The sequence below is a fragment of the Choristoneura fumiferana genome, chromosome 2 (genome assembly GCF_025370935.1).
Source record: "Choristoneura fumiferana chromosome 2, NRCan_CFum_1, whole genome shotgun sequence".
NCBI classification, from domain to species: domain Eukaryota; kingdom Metazoa; phylum Arthropoda; class Insecta; order Lepidoptera; family Tortricidae; genus Choristoneura; species Choristoneura fumiferana.
Genome location: NC_133473.1, coordinates 6,873,358 through 6,899,603, shown reverse-complemented (window position 1 = coordinate 6,899,603; position 26,246 = coordinate 6,873,358). Strand labels below are relative to the sequence as shown.

Here is a 26,246-nt window from a genome sequence, read left to right as displayed (position 1 = left end):
ATATGGAACAATCTCGAATTCCCATGCAATCATCCGTAAACATTTAGAAAAGTATATTAAAGCCACTGAAATTCCGGACCCTGTCAATTAAGCGTCTAACTACAACAAAAAAAAAGAAATAATTGATATTGTTTATTTTAATACGTGTAGAAATGCGTTAAAAGTATTGACTAGTAAATGCTCGTGTTGGTCGGCAGGGCGGTTACACGTAGAAGAGTCTCACTTTCGAGGTGGTTAAAAGGAGATCGCCGTCGAAAAACTTGGTTTCAATCACGACGTTTCCACTGGAATGAAAGTATTATTAGAAAATAAGTTTTAAACGCATTAAAGAACGAAAGAGAAGTTTTCGTGAAAACATAGTACAAAAAAAACATGTCTAAGAACCATCGCTAGAAAATTCAAATAAAAAAAAACACATTCAAATCGGTCCACCCGTTTAAAAGCTAGGTACGGTTACGGTGCCACAGACAGACACACATAGTGGTCAAACTTATAACACCCCTCTTTTTGCGTGGGGGTGTTTTTAAAAACAAGAATTAAATCGTTTATAAATCCGCATGTCTCACGAAATGGTCCGAAATCACAATCTGCCAGTCTTGTAATGGCCAATACAAACGGACTGCATTCCAACTGCAACGTAACCGCAACTGCCGACTGCCCAAACGTTTTTCGTTGCAGTTCGATTGCAGTCGGCACAGCTGCACTCTGACTGCAATTGAAATGTATGGGCAGTTGGCAGTTACGTTGCAGCTGGAATACGTCCGTCTGTACTGGCCCTAAACGGGGATTATTCTTAGTAGTTCCTTTAGTTATATTACTTTCATACTAATAAATTTCCTTCATTTGTACTGCCAAAGGACCTACTGCGACTAAACCACGGCGCTGATCTTCCTTTGGGCGCATACCTATATATTGGCATTTAAAATATTAGTCAGGAATTATGGTAGGTACCATATTTCAAAATATACTATTTTTAATAACTTATCGTTTCATTTAAGTAAAAACTATTAGGGCCTAGGTCACCACAAAATGTTAAATTCTATGTGACAGATAAAATCAGTCCGAATAACAGAGACTGCATCACATATTCGACGACCGGATGGCCAAGGGGTTAGAGAACCTGACTATGAAGCTTGAGGTCCCGGGTTCGGTCCCCGGCCGGGGCAGATATTTGTATGAATAATACTAGATGGTGGTAGATTATTTTTTGACATTCAGTGCTTGTTATAGCCTAAATTGAATAAAGATATTTTGACTTTGACTTTGACTAATGTTTGCTCTCGGGTCTTGTATGTTTAATATGTATTTAAGTATGTATTTATCTATATAAGTAATAATAAGTATGTTTATCCGTTGCCAATCATAGTACAAGCTTTGCTTAGTTTGGACTAGGTCCAATTCGGTGTCAGTTCCATGATAATTTTTTTATCTGCCACATAAAATTGGCAATGATCAGTGAAACAGCAGGGCTACTACGAAATTCTAAAATCGAAGTTCGTATCGTACCGTCCCGCCGACACAAGTAGGTATACTATTTAATACGAGAGTGCGAGGGACGGTACGAACGCTTCAATTTTCGAATTTTCGTAGTTAGCCCACAGGCCTCCTCTTAGAACAAGAGGGCAGGCCCTTTGTCGTGTCTAAATTGGCGGGGCCTGTAAAGCGTCTAGAAAGCCGCTTTAACATTTTGTTTTTACGAAAAATGAGGTCTATCGTTTTTTGTCTCACTAGATGCGCACTGTTGCGTGAGGTTTTTAGTATGCTTTCAAAGTTGTTATTACGGGCGTGAAACCAAGTTTAGATTAAACATCATATTTAATACACCTTAAAACCGTACCATAAAAATATCGAGCATGCCACAGTGTTGCAAATTCCCCGTTTTGTTCGGAAAAAGGAGAGGACAAAGCTTTTTCGAAAGACAAAACGTCTCAAAACACAGCCATTCATTGCCCCGGAACGCATATTGCCATAATTAATTTCAGATATTGCAAAATATTCACAAAATTATTCTAATTATAAATAACCCGCGTAGCTCACCCAATTACTATGAGATTGACATTTCGGAGACCTTCGCGCTACACTAGCGCCTCTAGTGGAGAATTCGTACGCGATAGCTCATTGGCAAAGAATGGAAACTCATTTTTAAGGGTGAGCAAATGTTTCCTTCGGTGTAAAACTTTAACACGTTCCCAGAGATAAAACCAATAGATCGATTGTTCGCCCCCGAAATATCCCTACACTATTACCCTATTCGTTATAAAGATCACCGAACTAAATATAGACGAATTTCTTGTCCACTTCCTTGTTGCTGCCTGTCCACTGGAGCGGAGCGGAGCGAGGGCGTAATGCGGGGCGGAGTTGCGGACTGTTTCTGTCCACATGAGCGGAGTTAGCGAAGCGGAGCGAGAAAGTAACGCACAGCGGAGATCCAGAGCTTCCCCGCTTACCCACTTGCGCTCGTTTCTCCGCCCCGCTTCCCCGTTACTCTTCCTTGCTCTGTGTCCGCACTGCGCTTTCCGGTTTTGTATGAATTTTAAGCTAGTTACGAACTCCCTGCCCACTGAAGAGGGGCGGAAATTTTATGCAATTCTATTGGTGGATTTTTCGCTCGCTCGCTCAGTGGACCGAGCGAGGTGGTTAGATGATTTTTACCAAATAAACTAGAGAAATACTTCTGCTCTAATAAAATACTTACTTAATACATTAGCAGGCATCATTTGAGATTCAGGCGCCGATTCTATAACCGACTGCCATGTGTTGGTGGAGTTTGGGATGACATAACCGAATTCGAAGAACCACTCTTCTAGGCAGCGGCCTTTGAAGAGCACTTTCTGAAAATATAAAGTTTCTTTTAAGCAAATTTTGGCCAATAGCGACAAATCTAAGACTGTTTATTTACACACTGACTGACACTGACTGTTTGTTGTTTTACATTTGAGGACATCTTTAAAAGATCCAAGTGACTGGACTCAAGCAGGAGAAAAAATTACAAAGATGATGCGCGTCAAAGTTCGGCCAATGACAACACACCGTGCTAAAAAGTGCCGTGGCGTGACGTCTCGTGGAACTTTAACAGCTTTTATTACCTCCATAATTTTTTGTTTAATTGACAAAAGAAAGAATACCCTTAGTTTCACAATCCATTGATTAAATTTATTTGACGGATAAATGTGATGCCGTCTCTGTTTGTTTTGTTCCAATAGACGGAGACGGCATCACATTTATCCGTCAAATAAAATTAATCAATGGGTGGTGAAACAGCCCCTACGTTTCCAATATTTTTTGATAATCTAACTGGCGCACTAATAAGATTATTCAGGACAGCGGTAGTGCTTCGGTCAGTAACATGGTGTCTTGCAATATTTTTTTCATAAAATAGGCGAATTTGAAGGATTTTGGTTTTAGATGGGTTTTTAATTTTTTCTCCTATTTATAAGTTACCGGAAATTTATCTAACCATAGTTGCCATGGCGTTAAAAACTACGGTTATCCTTGCCCGTCACAATTATTTAAAAACGTAGTGCCCTCTATCACTTTCACCTGTCAGTGTTAGGATAAGGTGGTTTAGTTACATAACGTTTATTTACAATGAAAGTCAAACAAAGGTCAAACGTTATTTTGCAAATATACACACAATCATTTAGTATTTTTTTACTAAAATGTTATAAAATGATTGAATAAACCTATTCCTTAAAATGGTTTTGCAATTACTTAGACCACATTGTAAAAAAGTGATCAATGCCAACTATCTACAAGTTTCCACCATACCTATGACTGAAACAATTACTTTGCTCACCCTTTGACCTTTTTTTTAATTTACTTTGCTTAATTGTTTCAATTCATTAATATGGACCTCCGCGAAGTAACGCCTGATTACCTGTTCGAGTCGGAATCTCTCCATGGACTCGATAGAGCTGAAATTCATCTCTCGAGACACACGCGGCACTTGAGGATGCGCTTCGGCACACGATCATGCTCCACCTCGTTGTACTCCAAATACTTTCCTGAGAAGGACATTGATATTCTCTCTGAAATATGAACTACATTGCTCACCTTGACCTAGCAGTGGAATAACTTAATTGAAGAAATATTAATATGACCTCCGTCAGTCCGCCTGTTATATTCAAGTATGAATGTAAAAAAAAAAACTCCAACGGTTTGGAAAAACCTCTGTTGAAAATTCCTTTTTATTGTACATCCTTGTGTGTAAAGTTGGGTGCCCGAAATCCACACCGGTTGGTTTTGGACTTTATCCTCCGTACTGCCAGATCACTTTACCTGTAACAGGAAAATTAAATACTCTCAAATATGAAACGTTCTCACTACATTGATGACCTGGAGATAGCAAGTGGAATAACTTGAAGAACTGCAAAATATTTACCTGAATCAGTCAAAGTCCAAAATTGATCACTTTTGATTAATTAGCAAGCTATCTAGTTCAGCAGATGAACTATAGATGGCGCTGTATCGTACATTGTGAGGGTCTTAATTTATTTCTATACTAAACAGCTATTGCCCATGATTTCATTTGCAAAGAATTCCTTTATTAAATGGCCTCTGGAACTTATATATTTTTCCACATAAAAACTATCTCCATATGAAACTTATATGATTTTTCTGTATATAAATAATATTTTCAAATGGATATTCGTACATGGGCATTTCTTAACTAATTGGAAAACTGTTGTCCTTGGATTTTTTGGAAAAACGTGTTGAGATAAAATAAATGTCAAAGAAAAATGTTTCTGTGTTTAAAAACACACATATTTTTAAGCTTGTCTAATATTATACCAAAAATAAAACTACCTCTTTAGTTACAATTTTTCAAACACCCCAAAAAACAGTCAGTTGCAGGGGACAATTCAAATTTTCCAATTAGTAGAGAAATACCCACATCAAAATTAAATATAGCAATCAATCAATCAGGCCTATGCATCTGTTCCAGGCGAATTTTGTCATATTGTCTGTGCAAAATGTCTTAACAATAACATTATAACAAGTTAATTAAACCTATTTACATAAATAAAACTACACTAAACTTAAAATACCTACATAAAAATACAAGTCTTTGCCTTAGGTCCGGAGGAAGCTGGCAATGTTTCCTCTTTGAATAGCCACCAAGCTAATTCTTTGTCCTTGGAAGCAGTCAGCTCTTTGGTACCATTTGACATCTACTAACCTTTTAGGCCCACTTGCAGTAAACACATAAATCTCAAGTCAGCGTTAAGCTCAGTTTAGTAGTGTCAAATTGTATGGAACTGTTAAGCTTAAGCCTGGATTAACTACTAAATCTAGATTTATTTTTTCCTGCAAGACGGCCTTATATATTTATTTAAATTTATATTGTAAAATAAATAAAAACTTACCAGAGTCTGCATCTCGCAAATTCATCCAATTACTGTTCAAGTTATTGTTTAAGAAATATTTTATTAATATATGTGGAATATCTAAGCTAAGATCAACACAATTGTATTTTTCACCTATGATGAGTTCTGTGACGTTTTGAGTTTGTCAGTTTTAGAGATGTACCATTTATCGAGTGAACTATCGATTTTTCTAAGAGCTATTAGTGCCTATTTTTGGAGAAGTTGCATTATATTTTAAAAAATATTATTTTTCTAGCTTTCCGCCCATACGGCTTCATTCGGCTTTATTTGCTATTTGTAAAGTCTGGTTACATCAGCTAATAGAGATCGTTATCAGCATGCAGTTTTCATAGCAAAGTATGGTCGGCAAACAAATATATTATATACCAACCTACCATAATACCTATATAATAGAAAGTATTGTATGTGCTAATCTACATGTTTAAATAAAACAAAGAATACAAATATTTCTTTATTCACCAGTTGCAGAAGAAATTGCACCCTCATTACTACTGACAGAATCTGTGGTATCTGAATCATCGGCGACATTGATGATCAATTCATCTTGCAACCTGTCTATCCGAACGAAATGCTCACAGTCCTGTAGTCCTGTATAATATTTTTTGTTTTATCAACCACTTTTGCCCAGTTTTTGCCAGTGACATGTTGGCACGCATCCTCCAGCAACTTCAGCATTTTGTAAGTTGTAAATGGTGGTGAAGTGTTGTTGGCGCGTTTACAAAATCTTGCAAGTTTTGTTTAAAATTTTAAAATATATCAGTGTTTACTGTTATCGAATAATGAACCGCGGCAATTGCCGATAATGTGGTGTCACGTCACTATTCTGTTCCGTTTCACACATTTCGTCATTTAATAAAATAAATATTTTTGTATCATATTCGATGGAGTCTATTTAATGAACACTGATATTGCTATATATTTTTAAAATATATAGTTTTTTTTATTATTTTGCTTCAAAATATTTTAAGAACATAGTAAGTGTGGTGTATATAACTGAGGCTCCCCATGAGGCTGACATAGTCACATTTGGTGTACTAAAGCCTCGTTAAAATACTAGATAAAAAAAAAGAATGCGTAATTCGGAAAATTTTTAAGTGCCACAGAACTCATCATAGGTGAAAAATACAATATCAATACATGTAATCACTCTTTCCTTGGTACTTCAAATTTATGTAAATTGCCATTTAGAAACAGATTCCAAGACATCCTGGTAAACTAAAGGGCTCTTGGTTTCATTTAACAGAGCCAGTGGCAATGGTAAAGAAAATACTATTTGGTTTCAAAATAAAATATTTGATCGTGAGATTAATAGACCTATGCTCTTTTGTTTTCTGCCAACAATGCACATGGCATTATAGGTGTATTTAGAAAAAGTTGTAGATGATGTATATATTTGCAAGCCATCTGTTAGATAAAAAATAAAAAACAACACAATGAAGTGTCGATGCGAGCGAATGGGAATAACTTGCCTTGTCTTAGTGACGCACATAATTTATAACGCATCAAGATGAATAATGTAATGAGAGTATGATGAAAAATTATCTTGATTGCAAAAGGATACACTTGAAACCCCTTTAAGATGGTTTCCACACGGTCCTCTTGAACTTCTTCCGCTGGTAAAACCTCGGTCATCTTCACTGGTTTGAGGTACTGAAATGTTTAAATTAAAATCTTTGTATTAATTGTTTGCAATAAATCTGTTAATTGTAAGTTTTTTCTATTTCACAACACAAACTGACATATTTTTGACGTTTTGATGCGTGACGTATTTGACCAAGTATAATCATTATAATGCAAACAAAATCGAAAGGCATGAACATGAGGCACATGCGACATCTATGAATTATAACCCAAAACATCAGTTTTATGATTTTGTTTTATAATTTTATTATAACTTACAATTCAGTCCAAAGACTTTCAAAAACTATATATCAGCTTTCAACTGAAATTTCATTATTCTACAAGTTACGAAAACATTATTAACTAAAACTGTTGTAAGTATGTTCCTACAAATGTCACCGCTTCTCTCGAGAATACTTAAGTATAGTTTTATTGTATACGAAGTGAGTTCTGGAACTAATTTAGTATTTACGTGTATGTATTCATGGAGTGATCAGTTACTACTGCTTTATTGGAAACTTTGATTATCCTGCAAAAAGCCACATACAACCACTAATACCCATACCCATATATATATAATACCCAGTAGTATATAGTAGTTGCACTAAATTTCGAAAGTTTAGCTGTCAAATGTTAAACTGAATGGGGTGACACTATTTGCCGGCCGTATAACACCGACATATTATTTTGTGTACACTCCCATAGAAACTCTTATCAGTTTGACACCTGTTTGTATGGGCGTGTACACGAAATATTGGGGCGGTATTTCCATATCGGTATTATCCGTGCCGGTAAATAGTGTCACCCAACTGAATGATGACTAATACAGAGCCCGCACTACGCCAGTGTTTTATAGCATGATCCAAATTTTTCAAACCATTTTGATGAAAACGATAAATATTAAATAGGTGTCGCTAGTACTGCAAGTATTTTTTTATTTTCATTCAATGTTTCTTTCCCTGAAATTTCCTGTGGTAGTAACCAAGAAGCCTATATAAACGCTGGAGGGTTTACGCTAAATTATGAGCTGAAGGCAGATTAATTCAATTTTGCTTACAATTTTTAACCCCCGACGTAAAAAGAGGGGTGTTTCTGTGTGTCTGTATGTCTGTGTATCTGTCTGTGGACCGTAGCTCTTAAACGAGTGGACCGATTTGAATGCGGTTTCTTTTATTTGAAATCAGGTTTTCTAGCAATGGTTCTTAGACATGTTTCATCAAAATCGGTTTAGACGTTTTTGAGATATTGAACTTTGAAGTGACAAAGTCGGGGTGAAAAACTTTTTGTTGGTTAGGATAATTGCAGCATTACAAAAATACCATCTTTTGTCAAAGATCACATTGCGACATACTGGATTATTATTTATTTCTTCACAAAGTAACTAATGAACTAAACTAAAGTAAAGTTTGTTTGCTTATTACTACTTCACTTCAATATATTTATCTATTTAGATAAAATTCGTTTATAGATAATTCGAGTCTCAGAGAATTACATAGGATAGTTTTTATCCCAGAAAATTGCATAGTTCTCGCGGGATAGTGATAGTATAGTAGTACTTAGTGATAAATGAATTCTACGCAGGGGTCGCGGGCAATGGGCTAGTAATAAATAAAGTAACACTGCTATAACAATTAACAATCATTCTAGATTTTAAGTCAAGTCAGTCTTAGACGTTAAGTTCTGTTATGCGATACACTAAACTAGTTTTATATTTGCATGTGTTTGCGTCAAAACATGTAATAGTTCCATAAACCTGTAACATAACAATTATGTCTATGTACAGTTGCCATCAGATATTTCGGAGCAGCCAAGGTAGTCAAAAATATCGGCACATGCACTCTATTATTAAGGTATTAGAGTTCATGTATCGACATTTTTGACCACCTTGGCCGCTCCGAAATATCTGATGGCGACTGCACATACCATGTTTGAGCAAATAAATGACTGATTACTGATTCATCATCATCCCAGCCTATATACGTCCCACTGCTGGGCACAGACCTCCTCTCAGAATGAGAGGGCTTGGGCAGTAGTTCCGCCGCGGGCCCAGTGCGGATTGTGCAGGTGTGCGGATGTGCAGGTTTCCTCACGATGTTTTCCTTCACCGTAAAGCTCGTGGTAAATTTCAAATGTCATTCCGTACATGAATTTCGAAAAACTCAGAGGTGCGAGCCGGAGTTTGATTGAATCCACGATCCTCTGCTTGATTACTGATTACTGAAGTCTTATTCGAAGCCTAATAAAGACAATGCAATGTAATACAAATATTATTTTGTCAAACATGCTCAGAAATTTTGGCTTTCATTTGAAAACAAAACACGATAAGTGCTACTTTCTTGCTCTTATTTTCCTTTGCTTAGCCTCACTTATCCTATTTCATTTGGGATCGGCTTTTCTCGTCATTCTTCGCCAAACGCGTCTTTTCTGGGTCGTAATGTTATCCATTTGGGCTTTCTTCAGGTAATTGTTGATCGCAGATAACCAAGTGAGAGAGAAAGATTCTACTACCATGCTTTTTTCGACTGGTGTTCGTTCATTTTATGCGTAAGATTTGTCTGATCATTGCGAATTGCAATCTAAGGGCGACCTAAAGACGAGCTTTGAAGATTTTTCCTACAATTTGGTGCCACATATAACTGCCGGTAAAACTGTCAAGAATATACCTAATTGTTCCTCGTCATTCATTTTTGCTTTTCTAAATAAAAAAACCTTTAAACTTCAAACCAATGTTAAAGCAGGCACTCTCCAGTATCAAAGTATGTCGGTAGTGTTGGTAGTAATTTATCTATGTATTAAGTTTCAACTTACGTAAAGTTCTCTGTATTTTCCTAGATCTCTTGCTTCACAGCGTAAATAGTTTAATGGTCTATCCACACAAAATTTTCATCTGGTTTATAGTTGAAACTAGTTAAAACATTTTCAACGATTATCTATATTCATGAAGCCAATTACCAGTGTCAACCAATATTGCGAATTTTTCTAAAAACTGTCTTCCGCGCCTGAAATGGAGCGGAATCCAGATTGCAGATTGTTCAAAATGGTTGACAGATCACAGAATAGAACAGAATAATTAGTGGTATTTTTTGTGTGGTTAGTGTTATGAAAACATTATAATATCGCAATAAATGTCGAAGGTACCAGTCCCTCGTGTTGCATTTATGTGTATCGAGTAAAAGATATTTAGCAATTGAAAGAATTAACTTCTATGAACTCAAAAAGCGAAACTGACGAAGCTTCAAGGTAAATATGCGATTCCGCGATGCCTTGTGGCGAATATAATATGCTCGTTTATTTAAGAATTTAAATTAGATTATAAGTAGAATATTCTTTAAACGTACTTTTATTGCTATTTATAAATATTATGATGCGCAGGTCCGACAAGGTTATGTTAGGCATTACTTGCTATTTTCGCGTTTTGTTTTTGTTCTTATCTGCGGCTGATGGCCGATGCGACGGAAAATACAACACGTGATTTGTTTTTTAAATAATATCAGGGGGAGCGAAGCACCATCGTCAAGTAATAACACAGCCCCAAGTGATTCTGTGTCTCATCCTGGTTTATGCACAGACAAACATTCAAGCGATAGAGAAGACATAATGAAGCGAGCTGCTGCGAAACAGTTGATTGAGAGGTACTTTTATCAGCTGTTGGATGGCTGTGGTAACTCCAACTGTGACAACCAGTATTGTGCTTCCAGCGGAGAGGTAAGTTTTGATCCAAATCAGAGCAACACTGATAATAATAAAGTATATTAATAGAATGTTATTTTCGTACACTAAAGAAAGAGTTTGTGTCTGAATAAGAAAGTGAATTTGCAACTTTTTGACATCCTGTTAAGTATCAATGTGACATTATCATGTCTTATGTTGCAAATTTCAAACTAAGTATTATTTCGTTAGTCTTAAATCACTTTTTATTCTTTCATAAAATTTAAAACTTTTGGGCACACACATGCCTCCTCTCAGAATGGGAAAGCTTAGGCTGTAGTTCCAATGAGGGCTCATATGGACTGGAGATTTTGCCCACTATTTAACTGATGCAGGTTTCTCACTTTGTTATTTTTCTCACCTATATTTCCAATAAACATTTATGGATATGAGCCCAGGCTTCCACAGTCCTCAACTTGAAATGAGAGGCCATAGATTAAATCGCTGGACTACATCAATCTACATGGTCTGAATACAACAGCACCCAAACTAAAGTGTCAACCACTCATTCATGGAACTTTGTTATTTAGTGTCAAAGATCAAAACGGCTGTACGATAGCTTCAGTACCCATTACATCTGTACCACAGCTTTATCAAAATATTTTTACTGAACAATGGTTTTTAAGGTTCCATAGCCAAAATGACTAAAACGGAACCCTTAGTTTCGCCATGTCTGTCTGTTTGTCTATCTGTCCATCTGCGGCTTTGCTCAGAGATTATCAGTGCTAGAAAGCTGAAATTTTTTTAGGGTTCTTCCCCTGGACGTAAAATGGGGGTGATTTTCTTTTTCTCGTCAAACCTATGGTGTGGGGTGTCGTTGGATAGTCTTTTAAAATTATTGTGATCATTTTTCGATTCAGTGATCTGTTTTCGAAATACACTCAACTCAAATATTGAGCATCCCCCCGCCCCCTCTAAAACCTAAATTAATTGTTTGAAATTTTTAAGAATTCATGGTGGTAGTAAGTATCTCAAACTTCGAGAAAAACTATAATGGCTTAGTTTGCTTGAGAATTATTAGTAGCTTAAGAGTAAATAGCAGCCTAAAGTAAATATAACTAAACTTGGAAGATTTGATACAAAATGCAAAATTTTTACAGAACATACAAAAATATTTATATTTGAAATATCAATAAGGACTAATCGAACAATTATATTCTTTGTACAGGCTCGAAACTTGACTCCAAATGAAGCAGCTGCAGAGGCCATAAAGTTATTTTATAAAGAGGCAAGGCTATGTGACAGTTTACCGAACAAAGTGCCTCGGACAGAGTCCAGCTCTTGTGAGTCCTGCTCCAGGTAAAACAGCCAACCAAATCCATTCAAATATTACATTGAATATACCATAATATGCTTAAAATAAATGACATATTCTTGAAATATCAGAAGAACAGAAGATGGAAAAGATTCCTTTAATGGATAAGTTTGTCTTTGTATATCTCCTTCTCTCGCTATCTGTTAATTTCATGTGTTTTGTGTACAATAAAAAGTTATACAAAATTCAATATCAAAAGTCTGATTTTTGAGCTTTGGCAAAATTATTGCAACCACTCATAGCATGGCAGTAAATATTTTATTTTCCCTGAAGTATATAAGTAATGTCTGTTTTTGGTCCATAATATTTTTTTGTCCTCAATAGATCAAATGATTATTTATTGTAAACTTTGTTAATGAATCAAAAAGTGTTATTATTTTTGTTACTAATATAGAGTTTATTTTTTAAAACAATCTGGCAGGAACTAGAACATTTTATTTTAACAAAAAAAAAAGGGTAATACCAAATCGTCGGTGATACAGCAATACCGCGTAACTAACATTTTCCATAAGGTATAATTTTCATTGTCAGAACAGTACAATGTTAGTACTTACTGCAGTGAAATTACTTACTTCATGGAAAATGTTAGTTACGCAGTATTGCAGTATCACCGACGTAATGCATGCATTTTGCATTATTTTCTGCTTGTTGTAGCCCTTCAATGGCATGCACGGAAAAAGAAAAAAGAAGCCATGATGAAAAATCGGAACTACCCACATCCAGCAAAGCAGCACAATCAAAGGAGATACCGGAAACTAGTCATAAAGATTCTCAGCAAGATGATAGCAGATCTCAAAGTCATAGTAGTAAGTTTAATTTAAACACGCGCGATACGGGGGTTGCGACCTTCGCTCTAGCTCGTATTTGGTGGAATAAGTCTCCATTCCCAGTCTGTGGGGTAATGCTGCTGGTATTATGAGGATGTTTAAGCTGAATACGACGCAAGGGGGGAAGGTTTTAGGCTAGTTTTACTTGTTTATAAAGGTGCGGAGATACTTTTTAGAACCCAACGTCACACCACGCTTGCACACGCCATCCAACGCGTGTCAGTATTAATTGATTCCATACAGTCAGGTGCAGATAGAATTTGCGTCGGACGATGTGGCGAGGCGTCGCGTTTTAATAGTTGTCTTAATACGAATTTAATTTATTGATGAAAAAAAAAATAACAAACACACTATGGAATAAATTCACTTGTAACTAACTACACAAACTAAACTTGCATACTCAATGGCAATTGTAGGTATTGACTCCTATAAAAAACAATAAAAATGCCGCAAAATCACGTTACTTGTAAGGGACTCCCTACTCATACCATAGTGTGTGTGTAGCAATTTATTTTGATTACTTGTTGTTATAGCTGTTATAGTGATTCATACACATGAAAATTATGAGTATTATACTTATTATAGTTCAAAAGTAACAGCCAGATTGACAGCGAGCGTATGTGTATGTATGTCTATTTTTTTGGTCCTTCATGTAGCTTAAACGGCTGAACGGTTTACAACATTAAATACCATTAGATTCGTAAGAATTATTGGAGTGACTGACATTGATATAAGTAGGTACATATAATATTTCAAAATGGCATCCGCGTAAAGAAATATACAAGGGGTCACCTGTTAAAATATATACATATATCTATAGTTTGTTACTAAAGGGAGTTCAAGTCTAGCTTCGTCCGCGTGGAATTTGGTTATCGCACGCTGTTTCCTCGGGAAGTCGGGAACTGTGCATTTTTCCGGGACATAAAGTAGCATATGTCACCCTCAGGGCCATAAACTATCTTTGTGCCAAAAATCACGCCGATCCGTTGCTCCGTTGCGGCGTGAAATAAGGACAAACATACAAACACACACACTTTCACATTTATAATATTAGTATGGATTTTAGCTTTTATTTAATGATTTTTCGATTATTATTATTATAATAAAAGAGTCATACAAAATTTTTGGTGGTGAAATTTTTATGCCTCCTGTAAAATTTGATCTGATGGAGTTACGAGGTCTGACATTTTAGCCGACAAAATAAATATTTGTAAAATTCACTTACCCTGTACAGGTACATTGTCAATAAACTCTGATGATAGATTAGTCAATGAAAATTTTAAGTCTTCCAACTGCTTACGCCTTCTAACTGAATGTGATGTCAAAAGTAACTAAACTATATACCAAAACTCGTATTTTTTAATTATATTGTAATTACATGAAGGAAATCCCTTAAAATCATTACTTAAATTAAATAATGGTTCTTTGGTAGATGAACGAAAATCACATTGAAACCAATAATGAGGCAATTAACTTAAGCGAATTGTTATTGATATTGACAATGTACAGGTTAAGTGAATTTTAATTAATACTTATTTTTTTATAATGACTAGTTTATGCCCGCATCTTTGCCCCTGTGGATAATATTCATATTCCGTGGTAATGTCGAAACAAAACTTTATGAAAAATTAAAATTACATTAAAACATTATTGGTTTTAATGTGATTTTCGTTCATTTACAAAAGAGGCATTATTTAATAATTTGAAGTGATTTCCTTAGTGTAATTACAATATAATATAAAAATACGAGTTTTGGTAGTTACTTTATTTTTAACTATAATAAAATATAATAATGCTATCCCGACGTCGATACGGCTCAGTTGAAACAATGCCTCGAAAAGACAGTGACGATATCAGCTGGCTTCTCCAATTGATCCACAGCCCAGAAAGTTATTTTGCCGAACTTGATGAACAGATCTTATCCTTGTTAGATGGGGCACCATTGACCGAGGAATACATTTACAAGTTGTGCGATGAATGCTTGGAGACCAAAGTGCCGCAGCCCCTCATCAGGGCTTTGGGAGAAGCGTTCACACAACCCGCCATACTCGCCAGATGTTTCCAGCGGAAGCCACAGTCCGATGCAGATCTAAATAGTGAAATGAAAATCAAAGGTATGTCGTGATATCGAAAAAATATTATTTATATTGTTCAAATACCTAATACACTACCAGCTCTTAGAGTTAATGCGTGTATGTCCTCCTGGACCCTGACTTTTTTTAACAGACTTTTTTACTTACGCCCTAGACGTGGTTCACCAGCTTCGTTATTTTGGATATTATTTCAAAATTCTCAAGATTATTTTTTCAATGAACAAGGTGTACTTTATAAAGTACATTCGGCCGTTATTCTTGGTGTTAATTGGTCCTTTATAAAGTACGTGAGGGCCCACGAGGCTAGTCTATTTTTAAAACTGTTCACTGAAGGTGTCAGGTGTCATCACATGTTCAGGAAGTGCATTCCATGAGTTAAAAACACGGTAGGGTAAGAAATGTTCTCAAGGGTTGCTTGCACTTGGTTCACTGATTTAAAAAATATTTGTGATGTATAAAGCCCAGTGGCCATATTTGCATTCACCATCTCTTTTTATCCACATCTGTGTGACAGAAAGAAGTCGTTAAAGCGATTCCGAGTGTGTTAAGGTGATTTTTCACCGGCGAGGCGAGACGAGAATTGAAATTTGTATGGTATTGCATACTTGACAAACAAATTTCAATTCTCGTCTCGCCTCGTCTCGGCTCGCCTCGCCGGTGGAAAATCACCATTAGACAATAAGGCTCAGTTTAGGCTTGCAAGAAATTGAGTTAGTTTTCTAGAACAATTTCCACTCACGAATTATCTATGTGTATTTAAAAGTTTTTATTGTTTTTGTGTTTTTATTTTTGTAGTTAATCTGTCATCTCCCAGGATAACAGGATCAAAGGAATTTGGGCACAAATTTGTGCCTTTGGGAGAGGACAGGTTAATGGGTTTACATCAGAAATGTACCAACTAGTCGGGAGAACCTGGCGAAAGTCTAGGCGGCCTTATTTTTAACTAAGCCGAAATCGCTGAACGGTTTCGGCCATCTCAGCGTCGATTAGTCGACTAGTGACTAGATTTTTACCAAAATTGTATGATTTACAAGGAAAAAATATATATTTTATTATTTGCATGCAATTTTCTTGTTCAGGTGATAAAGAGACTAAAGCAACGTGCTCGTCGAGTGATCCGGACAAGGACGTGGACAGTTTGGAGGGCCCCGGGCTCGACGTGGCTTCGTGCCGCAGAGCATTCCAATACCTAGCCAAAGTAAGTGAACTTCTGAAGACTGAAGTGACGACTTAGGGCTTATGACTATACTACTAGTTCTGATAATCTAACTGATCATTTAATTTTCATGGGTAGATAGCCGGGTGGAAAATTGCGTTTTCATCTCTAGGGTGGAAAGTATTTTTTTTTAATTTTTCGATTATCCACGGAGTTGAACATAATGAGGGCTATCGCGTATGAATTCGCCGCTAGAGGCGCTAGTGTAGCGTGAGGTCTCCGAAATGTCAAATCTCATAGTTTTTGGGTGAGCTACGCGGGTTTATTTATAATTAGAATAATTTTGTGAATATTTTGCAATATCTGAAATTAATTATGGCAATTATGCGTTACGGGGCAATGAATGTCTGTGTTTTGAGACAGTTTCGGAAACATTTGTCCTCCTTTTTTCCCGAACAAAACGGGGACTATGCAACACTGTGGTTGCTCGATATTTTTATGGTACGGTTTTAAGGTGTATTAAATATGATTTTAATCTAAACTTTGTTTTCACGCCCGTAATAACAGACTTTGAAAGCCATACTTAAAAACCTCACGCAACAGTGCGCCATCTAGTGAGACAAAAAACGATAGCCCTCATTGAGTTACGTCAATGACACTTTTTTTCACGTTTCGGCATGGCCATCTAGATGCACGTCGTGACCAAGGAGGAGGAGGTTGAACGCCCAACATGGAATATATAAATAAGTAATAAAGGTCAAACTTCTTCGTTCGGCGTTCAACCTCCAGTTTTGTATTATAAGCTCCTTGGTAGTGACCAACTTGTTTTTTTTTTATAGTCGGCCGTGGCAAGTGGCCAGTCGAAAAGGTATACCGTTGGAGGTTGGATATAAGTAAATTCAATTTATTATTATTCTAATTTTTTTTGTGGTATTTTACTTTCCTCACAGTCGAAATGAAAAGTAGATATAGTAAATTACCGATTTCCCCTCGAACTATTGGCGCTCTCACTTCGTTCGAGCGCCAGAAATATCTCGGGTAAAATGGGTCACTTTCCACCCTTGGTTATCAATCTACTATTTAAATGTTTCATTACTCAGGTGCCATCAGAATACTACAGCTCAGCGTTAGTGACGGCGTTGACGACGCTCGCGGAAAACATGGAAATAGATCTCGGCATCACAAAGAAGATGAGCCTGGAGGATGTTGTCAACTGTTTCGTGATCGCCTTCGAAGTGCCAGATCTCGGGTGCAGCGACTACCTGGAGATTGCCTTGCCCGCGCTGTGTCACGCCGCAAAACATCTACCGGTCAAAGGTGGGTGTCTTCATTCAGTGACGGCAGCATATGCGTTGAAAATTGGATTTCTAGTGATTTCAAAAAAAGTCTATAAATTAGTCTCTTTTCTAAAACGCTTTTCTCTATGCAGCAGGTATGGCGCTACTTGCATATGACGTCACATTGATTCTCTTTCTATGATGACTGTATCTGAAAAAAAAAAAAAAAACTTACAAGTCAATGCAGTCAGACTTGGAGGTTAAATTTTTCTCTGTTTCAAGGGGTAGCAGACCTGAGTATTCGATATTAGTTATTTTGCGAAGGCTTGGGTATATCAAAAAACTAAAGCCGCATTCACATTATCTGTCGTGTTGTGTCGTGATCGTGACGCATCAGAACGGTATCGGTGTCATTCATTTTATATGGTTGCGTTCCCATTTATCTTAAGCCGTGTGTTGTATTGTAACGGCCAGTGTTGTGTCACATCAGAAGCTGTAAGTAAAAAGAGAGAGAGAGAGAGAGAGAGAGAGAGAGAGGGCGAAACGGAGAGCATAACAACACAACACGACAGAGAAATGTGAATGCAGATTAATCTTTTTACCTTTCTGAGCAAGCAAGCAATTTTAGCCAGGTGAAATGTAGTTCATCGTTATTTGTTTGCCAGGCCAAGCCAAATTGGCCCGGATCTGGGCGGCGCACTGCAAGGACAGTCTGCAGCATATCTTAGAGACGCTGCAACAGCTGATCACCCTCAGGATCATCTCCACCAACTACACAAGGAACTTCCAGGTGCAGGACGACGAGAGCGTCACATTGGCCACTAAGCTCATGAAGGTAAAAGGTCACTTATTAAGGTCACTAGGCCGTCACTTGCACCAATATCAAATCTTTGTCTAAGACCAAGGCAATCACGTTTCAACAGCCACGAACAAAAAAGTTTCTATATGAATATATTTTTTAATAATTTTTAATTTATATAAAACTAAAAATCAATGAAATCAATGAAAATAAATCAATAAAACTAAAAATATTTAATTATATAGCAATGCATGAAAAATAAAAGGTACCTAGTAAATGAACAATTGTTTCCACTGTTGCTTTTTAATCTCCTCGCAATCGAAGTGAAAAGCAGAGTGTAAAACTCTAGCATTAAACCCAGTTTCCCCTCGACGTGAAACGACGTAACGTGAACGTCTCGGGTAAAATGGCTCGTTTTATGCTCTTGTTGTACAATCTGCTATTTACTGTCTTTCCCCAGCCATTAAAGTATCATTCCTCACCCTCGCAGATAGTATACTACGCGAGCATGCTAGCCGGCGTGATGGAGCCGAATACCCTTCGCGAGGAGCCCATCGTCATCACGAGCCAACTGGACCCGCTGGGTGACGCGTTGGATCATCTCTACCCGCTGACATCGCTCAAGAACTCGCGTCAGCAACAACCCACTGACCCCCTAGGTAACCTATAACCACCTATTGGTTTAGATTCAAAGATGTATGGACCTCCTGTGGCTTTACTCGACGGATTTGTCCTACCAACTGGACCACCGGTGAATCCGACCAACCATACGAAATTCTTGGTCGCTTGTATAAGCCAATAGCGTGTGGTGCCAACCATCGCAACGCAACTACCATAAGTCACGACAAGCTGAGCACGCGTATCGCTAATAAAAACAAATAATATTATAACCTTAATAATAAATTTTGCAGGTGGTAGGACCTTGTGCAAGGTCCGCCCGGATTGCTACCACCATCTTGGTCGCTAATCCTGCCGTGAAGCAGCAGTGCTTGCACTGTTGTGTTTCGGCGTGGAGAGTAAGGCAGCCGGTGAAATTACTGGCACTTGAGGTATCCCATCTTAGGCCTCTAGGTTGGCAACGCATCTGCAATACCCCTGGTGGTGCAGATGTTTATGGGCGGTGGTGATCTCTTACCATCAGGAGATCTACTTGCTCGTTTGCCATCCAGTCGAATAAAAAAAAACCACTTCAACAGTGGAGACGACGCTACTTAGGCGGTTTTACCATGAAATATGTGCAAGGAAGCTGAAAGTTTCATGTCTTATCGCTATTGAAGAAGCGTAGCTATCGAGATATTTATCTATCTTTAATACTTTTCAAGGAGCAATTCTTGTATATTAACGACTCGTTAAATTTTGCTATGTGGGGGTTATTCATGGGTGAAATTATTATGTTATTGAAGATAGTAATGTAATGTATGTATTTATAATGTAATATTTTTGTTTCAGCAATTGAACTAGATGTAAATGTATTAGACGCTAGGAAACCATACCTGCCATTCGAGGAGTTCTACAATGAGCCCCTTAGTGATACTATAGAAATGGATAAAGATTATGCCAATTATAAAACAGAAATTAGTAATGGTAAGTAAATGTACAGTCATGAACAGGAATTTTGAGCTAATTTATTGAATCAGGCGTTACTTTGCGGAGGTCCATAATGAACTAAAAGTATTTCCTTGCTCACCCGCGACCTTATGATAGTTAAGCTTATGCAAATTATGCGTGTAGAGGCAGTTCCTCCACCTCCACACTGTAAGAACACACACAAATCACACAAACCCATCTATCACCACCACCTCACCTCCCATCATCTCCCTTGCTACGGCTTGGGTCTAATTTCAGCAATGGCAGTTAATAAACTCGCCTTGACAGGATAATAAATAAAAATTTAAAGGACGATTAAAATTTATTAATATTTTGTGGGTAGTTTTGTTGTGTTTGAGAAAAAAATATAGGTGGGTACTTGGGGAGTTACAGTGACAAATTAAAACGGTTGTTGTGGTTTGTTAGTCTAATATCTGGTAGCATGGTGTACGGTTGTGTTACTCGAAGATGAGCTCTGGTTGAGTTCGAAACGCGTCAGTGTGGTGAGGTGGAGGTGATAGATGAGTTTGTGTGATTTGTGTGTGTTCTTACAGTGTGGAGGTGGAGGAACTGCATGAACACGTATATTTTGCATAAGCTTAACTATCATAAGGTCGCGGTTGAGCAAGGAAATTATTTTAGTTCATTTTTGAGCTACTCGCCACTATTCGTAATTTGGCCGTGTAATCCTATTCTGCTTTATTAATGATAGTATCTACTTTGAGTATGTATGTATATCTCATCTCAATTATGAACAGTGGCGAGTGGCTCAACAGTCGCAGTTCGTGATGATACACTTTTTGAGATTCTTTCAGCTATTTCTTTAAATAATTTATTAGGTTTAAATATCTGTTAAAGTTTCATTCTGATTAAAACTAAAATAAAGAAATTTGCCACTAACATCCTTAGCTTTACCTAAAATGCAAAATTATTGTGTAAGACTGTTTGTTTCTAAAAAAAAAGTATTTTAGAGCCTCAACAATTTTTTAATAAATACTTATGTTGCTAAATTAACTTTATTCCATATTTAATTTTCTATCACAGGTAAGAAATTCGCGTTCCTAAAATACCCTTTTATACTGACGGCGGCGACAAAGTCGCTCGGCTTGTACTACGAGAACCGGATTCGGATGTATTCGGAGCGGCGCGTGTCCATTCTGCACGCGGTGGTCGGCGCCGCTCCGCCCATGCCGTTCCTGCGGCTCAAAGTGAGACGGACGCACATCATTGATGACGCGCTCGTTGAGGTAAGCTTCTGGAAGTTTCGAGGACATTCGAGGATGTTTCGAGGGGTTGAGCGAAATCCGGATCGCAACGATTATCTCACTTTATTTTGATCTAATTACCAAAGATGCGCTTGCCGGCTGCGCTCACTGCGTAAGACGAGTGTTTGGTAATTAGATTATCTGATGCAAATTGATGTGCGTCAAACGTATTGCGTTTAACGCAGCGTTTATCGCATAAAACTACGAGCGCTTTAATCCTGCCATCAAGCAGCAGTACTTATACTTTCAGCGGTATGGTGCCGTAACAACGTGCTTCCCACCGGATTGCCTAATTTTTAGGATGATATACCTCAGTCGGCAATAATAGAACCCTTATAGGATCTCTTTGTTGTCTTTCTGTCCGTCGGTAAGGAACCTTTTTCTCAGAAACACGTTGAGATATCAAGCTGAAATTACCGTCAAATACTCAGGTATACTTTTAGGCAGTGAAGAGTTCAGACTTCTTTTTCGTCAAGGCAATCAAAGGATACACTCGTTAAAAATGTGTTTCTGTACAATTTGTCTGGGAACCAAAACCTAAAACCTAGAAACTTGAAATTTGGTATGAAGCTAATTCTTAAAGCACAACCTTGAACAGTTTGAAAATCTTTTTTTTTAATGTCTTTACCTGCGTACATCAGAGCAGGGCTTTGTTAGCACTGAATATTTATAGACACCTACAAATTCATACGGAACCCTCGGTGCACGAGTCAGACTCGCACTTGACAAGTTTGTTCTTACATGACGTCAGTAATGACAAGTATGTGCAAAGGTTGTGCACACTAACTATGAGGTGTTGTATCCAAAGACAATACTTAACTCGCGCTTCCCTTACTCTCTCTCCCTGTCCTAAATAAAGAAAAAAAAAAAAAAAATTATTTTGACAACACGGAAAAAATAAATAAAACAAGAATAAAATAAAAAATGCCCATGTCACAAAATGGTCAGCAAACTACAGGTCTTGTGAACGGTGCTGATCTTTCTTTGGGACCAATATAACTACTAATAACCCCTGTTTGTATTCCAGCTGGAAATGGTAGCAATGGAGCGAGCCTTGGACCTGAAGAAGCAGTTGGTCGTGGAATTCGAAGGCGAGCAAGGCCTGGACGAGGGCGGGGTCAGTAAGGAGTTCTTCCAACTCATTGTGGAGGAAATATTCAACCCGGATTACGGCATGTTCACGCAGCAGGTCGACAATGGAACTGTTTGGTGAGGACTTGTTGATACCTTTGAGTCACTTCAATTTTGTATGTATACTAGACATTTTGTTTACTTTGGGTTCAGAATGGCAATCGAAACTGACTACACGCGACCAAGTTTCCTCTTCCTTGGTTTCCTTGCTACTTGTGATGAAAAACATTGTTGTTGTTTGTTGGTTTGCAGGTGGTAGGACCTTGTGCAAGGTCCGCCCGGATTGCTACCACCATCTTGCTCGCTAATCCAGCTGTGAAGCAGCAGTGCTTGCACTGTTGTGTTTCGGCGTGGAGAGTAAGACAGCCGGTGAAATTACTGGCACTTGAGGTATCCCATCTTAGGCCTCTAGGTTGGCAACGCATCTGCAATACCTCTGGTGTTGCAGATGTTTATGGGCGGTGGTGATCTCTTAATCAGGAAACCCACTTGCTCGTTTGCCATCCAGTCGAATAAAAAAAAAAAGTGTCGCAAAGCTCGACTCCCCGACTAGAGGCTTTTAACAGTCTGGTTCGTAATTTCTTACTGCCTTTAAGACACAATAAACTATTACGTCTTTATATGAACAAAAAGTGGGTTTATAAAAAAATACACATAAATAAAATACAAATAAACAAAGTACAAAGGCGAACTTATCCCTAATAAAGCATCTCTTCCAGCTAACCTAGTTAGAGAAGAAATTTACAAAGATAAGCATAAGTAAACAGGTTTAAGAAAACAGATTTTAAAATTATAGCCTAGTTCTGACAGTGTTGTCCTATAGCTGATATGAAATGTATGATGAATCATACATTACAGGTTCAACCCAATGTCCTTCGAGAATGAGGCCCAGTTCACTCTAATCGGTATTGTGCTTGGACTCGCTATCTACAACCACGTGATATTGCCTGTCAACTTTCCCATGGTGGTATACCGCAAGCTCATGGGCAAGAAGGGCTCCTTCGAAGACTTGTCGGACTGGAATCCTGTAAGTAGAAAGACTTCAAAAATAATTAAAAAAAAATTAGAAAGTAAGAACATACACTTATTCGCAACCACACAAGAATCAACAATATTATTACAAATACATAGACAAATGTCTCTTGCGCTCGTCAAATTGACCTTTAACAATGACTGTAAATCAATATTTTTTCAAACAAAACAACTGATTTGTCCGAAACGTTAATTACCAGGTATGTTCTATCAATGAACTGAGCCATCTGTAAAAATAAAACGGTGTATATCATTGCAGTTACTGTACGCGGGACTAAAAGACATGCTGGAGTACTCCGGCGACGATTTAGAAGAGATTTACTACCAGACCTTCCGGATATGCTACCGCGATGTCTTCGGCAACGTCATGTTTCACGATCTCAAAGAAGACGGCGACAATATATTCGTCACGCAAGGGAATAAGAAGGTACGTAATAAAATACAAGTAGCGTCAGTATAGAAAGACTTATACAATATTTTAGACTATCCCGGTCATTACTAACTTTGTGAATTAAATTCGGGTTTTGTTCCGCGTACCTTGATTTTAGAGCAGCTCGATATCTCGGCACAGTTGCATGCGCCATGATCACGAGACGACTGCTGCTCTAAAATCAAGGTACTTATGCGGAACAAAACCCGAATTTAATTCATAAAAAAGACTGATATATTTACCATTCTGGTCTGGAGGCATTGGCCGAGTGATGGGACAGCCCTATGTTGAGCCGTTGGGGGCGCTTGCACCTCTAGTTTTATTTTTAAGTTTTCTACTGTTATACTGCTTTCTTTATTTTATTTTGTATGGACCTGATCTGTTTTTTTTTTTTGTTTGAAAAGGGGAGCCGCGTTAGTCGAAAAATGTGATTTCAAGAAATATTCATTATTTTCTGGACATCATCCTTGGCTGAAAAACACCCTACGTGAGACCTACATAAGACTAGTTTAACAAGCCCGAACAATGGTTAGATTACATTGTTCTGTCTTAGAGGTCTAGTGTCTAGCTTCTGACTTTGCTTCTTCTTAGCGATCTGCTTGATGGTATCGTATTATATTGTACGAGTATTGCCATCAGAACTACGCGTTACACAACGCAAAAACAATAAGAAATGGGTGAAAATCATATTCAATCAAAGATTCCGTTACATACAACATAGTAAAACTATTTCTTTTTCGAATTTCGTATTAGTCCCCTGTAATGGCGGGTATTGTTTTCTTATCGTCTTTCTATTGCCGAGCTGTGAAATGTTTAGACACAAAATACTTACAATACAGTCGCCATCATATATTTCGGAGCGGCCAAGGTGAGTAAATATATCGATACATGAACTTTAATACCTTAATAATAGAGTGCATGTGCCGATATTTTTGACCACCTTGGCCGCTCCGATATATCTGATGGCAACTGTACAATACGATACAATAACTTCTTATTGCACACCAATACATAGTAAGCAGTACAGAAAACGCAGGTATATACATAGAGATTTGTAGGTACTAACTTAAATTTTTGCATTTTTTTTCGAACTGGGTTCGCGGTGATGGCGCGGTGATCTATATTTCAGTTGTATTTTCAATTTCGGACATCCGCAAAGTAAAAATTGGAATTGATAAAAAATATAAAAAATTTTGCAATCTTTTTCCTCGCAATGTGATGAAAATCGTTGTCACGGGCGAGGTGATTACAAACTCGGGTCATTAAAAACCCTCCGCCTTCCTCGTCGGGCTTCTAATAGACTCTCGTTAGTAACCTCTCTTACGGCCCGCAATGTACATACAATGTACCTACCATTTGTTAAAAAAAGCAAGTTTAGTAAGTTTTTTTACTGATTGTACAGGAGTTCGTAGAGCTGTACGCGGACTACCTGCTAAACAAGTCAATGGAGACGCAGTTCCGAGCTTTCCGGCGCGGCTTCGTGATGGTCACTGACGAGAGCCCCCTCACCGTGCTGTTCCGGCCTGAGGAAATCGAGACGCTGGTCTGCGGCAGCAAGGTCAGTCACCATCATCAGCATCATTCTCTCTCATCTCTCTCTCTCTCTCTGTAATCCTCTCAGACTGACGGGCTGATGGTCCAAACTATGAAAATTAGAAGTTTTCAATAATATTCGTCAATCCGATGCGAATGACAGAAAACCAGATTGATGGACTGAACTAACGCTAGAATGTGTGCGTGTGTGTGTTCCTAGGATTAGTGGTGCCGTCACACAGCGGCCGTAAGAACCGTCACCAGAACGTCATTCACCGCCCAATTATGGCCGCTACATGACGGCACCGCTGATCCTAGGAAACCAAAGCTTTAGAGTTGGCAACGTTCCATCTGACGTTGAGCACAAGTTTGGCAACGACAGACGTATTTTACTTTATATATATCGCGAAGTAAATACCTACCCGCCGTATTGTCTAACGCGCTGTCGTTCACTCTTTCTACCCTCATCCTATACCGTTTGGCTGAAAGAAGTGGTTAAACGATTGCGATTCCAAGTGGATTAGACAATAACGCTTCAGATTGAGGATAGAAAAAAGAGGTGATAGCGAGCGTCCACGCGTTGGACAATACGGCCTCATATTAAATTCATGACTGCGTTTATTACAGAACTTCGACTTCAATGAACTAGAAAAATCAACTGAATATGACGCTGGCTACACATCGGAGTCGCAGACTATCAAAGATTTCTGGAGCATAGTTCACAGTCTGCCGCACGATGACAAAAGAAAACTCCTGCAATTCACCACCGGCTCCGACCGAGTTCCCGTAGGCGGTTTGAGCCACCTCAAACTGGTTATAGCCAGAAACGGACCGGATTGCGACCGCCTACCCACCGCCCATACTTGCTTCAACGTATTATTACTTCCAGAATACGCGAGCAAAGAGAAACTCGAAGACAGACTAATGAAGGCCATAAGCTATTCTAAAGGCTTTGGAATGCTCTGAGACTCTGCGACAGCTTGACAAAACGATAGTTATTGTTGTATGTAAATGATATTGTCTTTGTATTAATTAAAGGTTGTTTTATTTATTTTCATAGTTTTTCTTGTTTACTTGTTGTAGATT

The 26,246-nt window shown here is 37.9% G+C and overlaps 2 protein-coding genes across 2 annotated transcripts; one reads left to right on the top strand and one right to left on the bottom strand.

The window, feature by feature from the left end:
* Window positions 1–119: 119 nt before the first annotated feature.
* Window positions 120–7,224, bottom strand: PrBP (Prenyl-binding protein). The gene is given in 8 exon segments (XM_074106674.1): window positions 120–284; window positions 2,692–2,831; window positions 3,878–3,939; window positions 3,942–4,024; window positions 4,263–4,278; window positions 5,367–5,398; window positions 6,949–7,037; window positions 7,127–7,224. Coding segments are annotated over 8 exon segments (594 nt in total). The 5' UTR covers window positions 7,217–7,224; the 3' UTR covers window positions 120–202.
* A 2,621-nt stretch (window positions 7,225–9,845) lies between these two features.
* On the top strand, window positions 9,846–26,211 carry Ube3a (ubiquitin protein ligase E3A; the record flags this gene model as incomplete). Its single annotated transcript, XM_074106662.1, is given in 16 exon segments — window positions 9,846–10,247; window positions 10,502–10,712; window positions 11,884–12,014; window positions 12,685–12,836; window positions 14,789–14,971; window positions 16,030–16,148; window positions 17,207–17,423; window positions 18,049–18,218; window positions 18,673–18,841; window positions 19,632–19,766; window positions 20,814–21,016; window positions 22,062–22,243; window positions 23,024–23,192; window positions 23,457–23,624; window positions 25,030–25,185; window positions 25,788–26,211. Coding segments are annotated over 16 exon segments (2,739 nt in total). The 3' UTR covers window positions 26,127–26,211.
* Window positions 26,212–26,246: the final 35 nt, after the last annotated feature.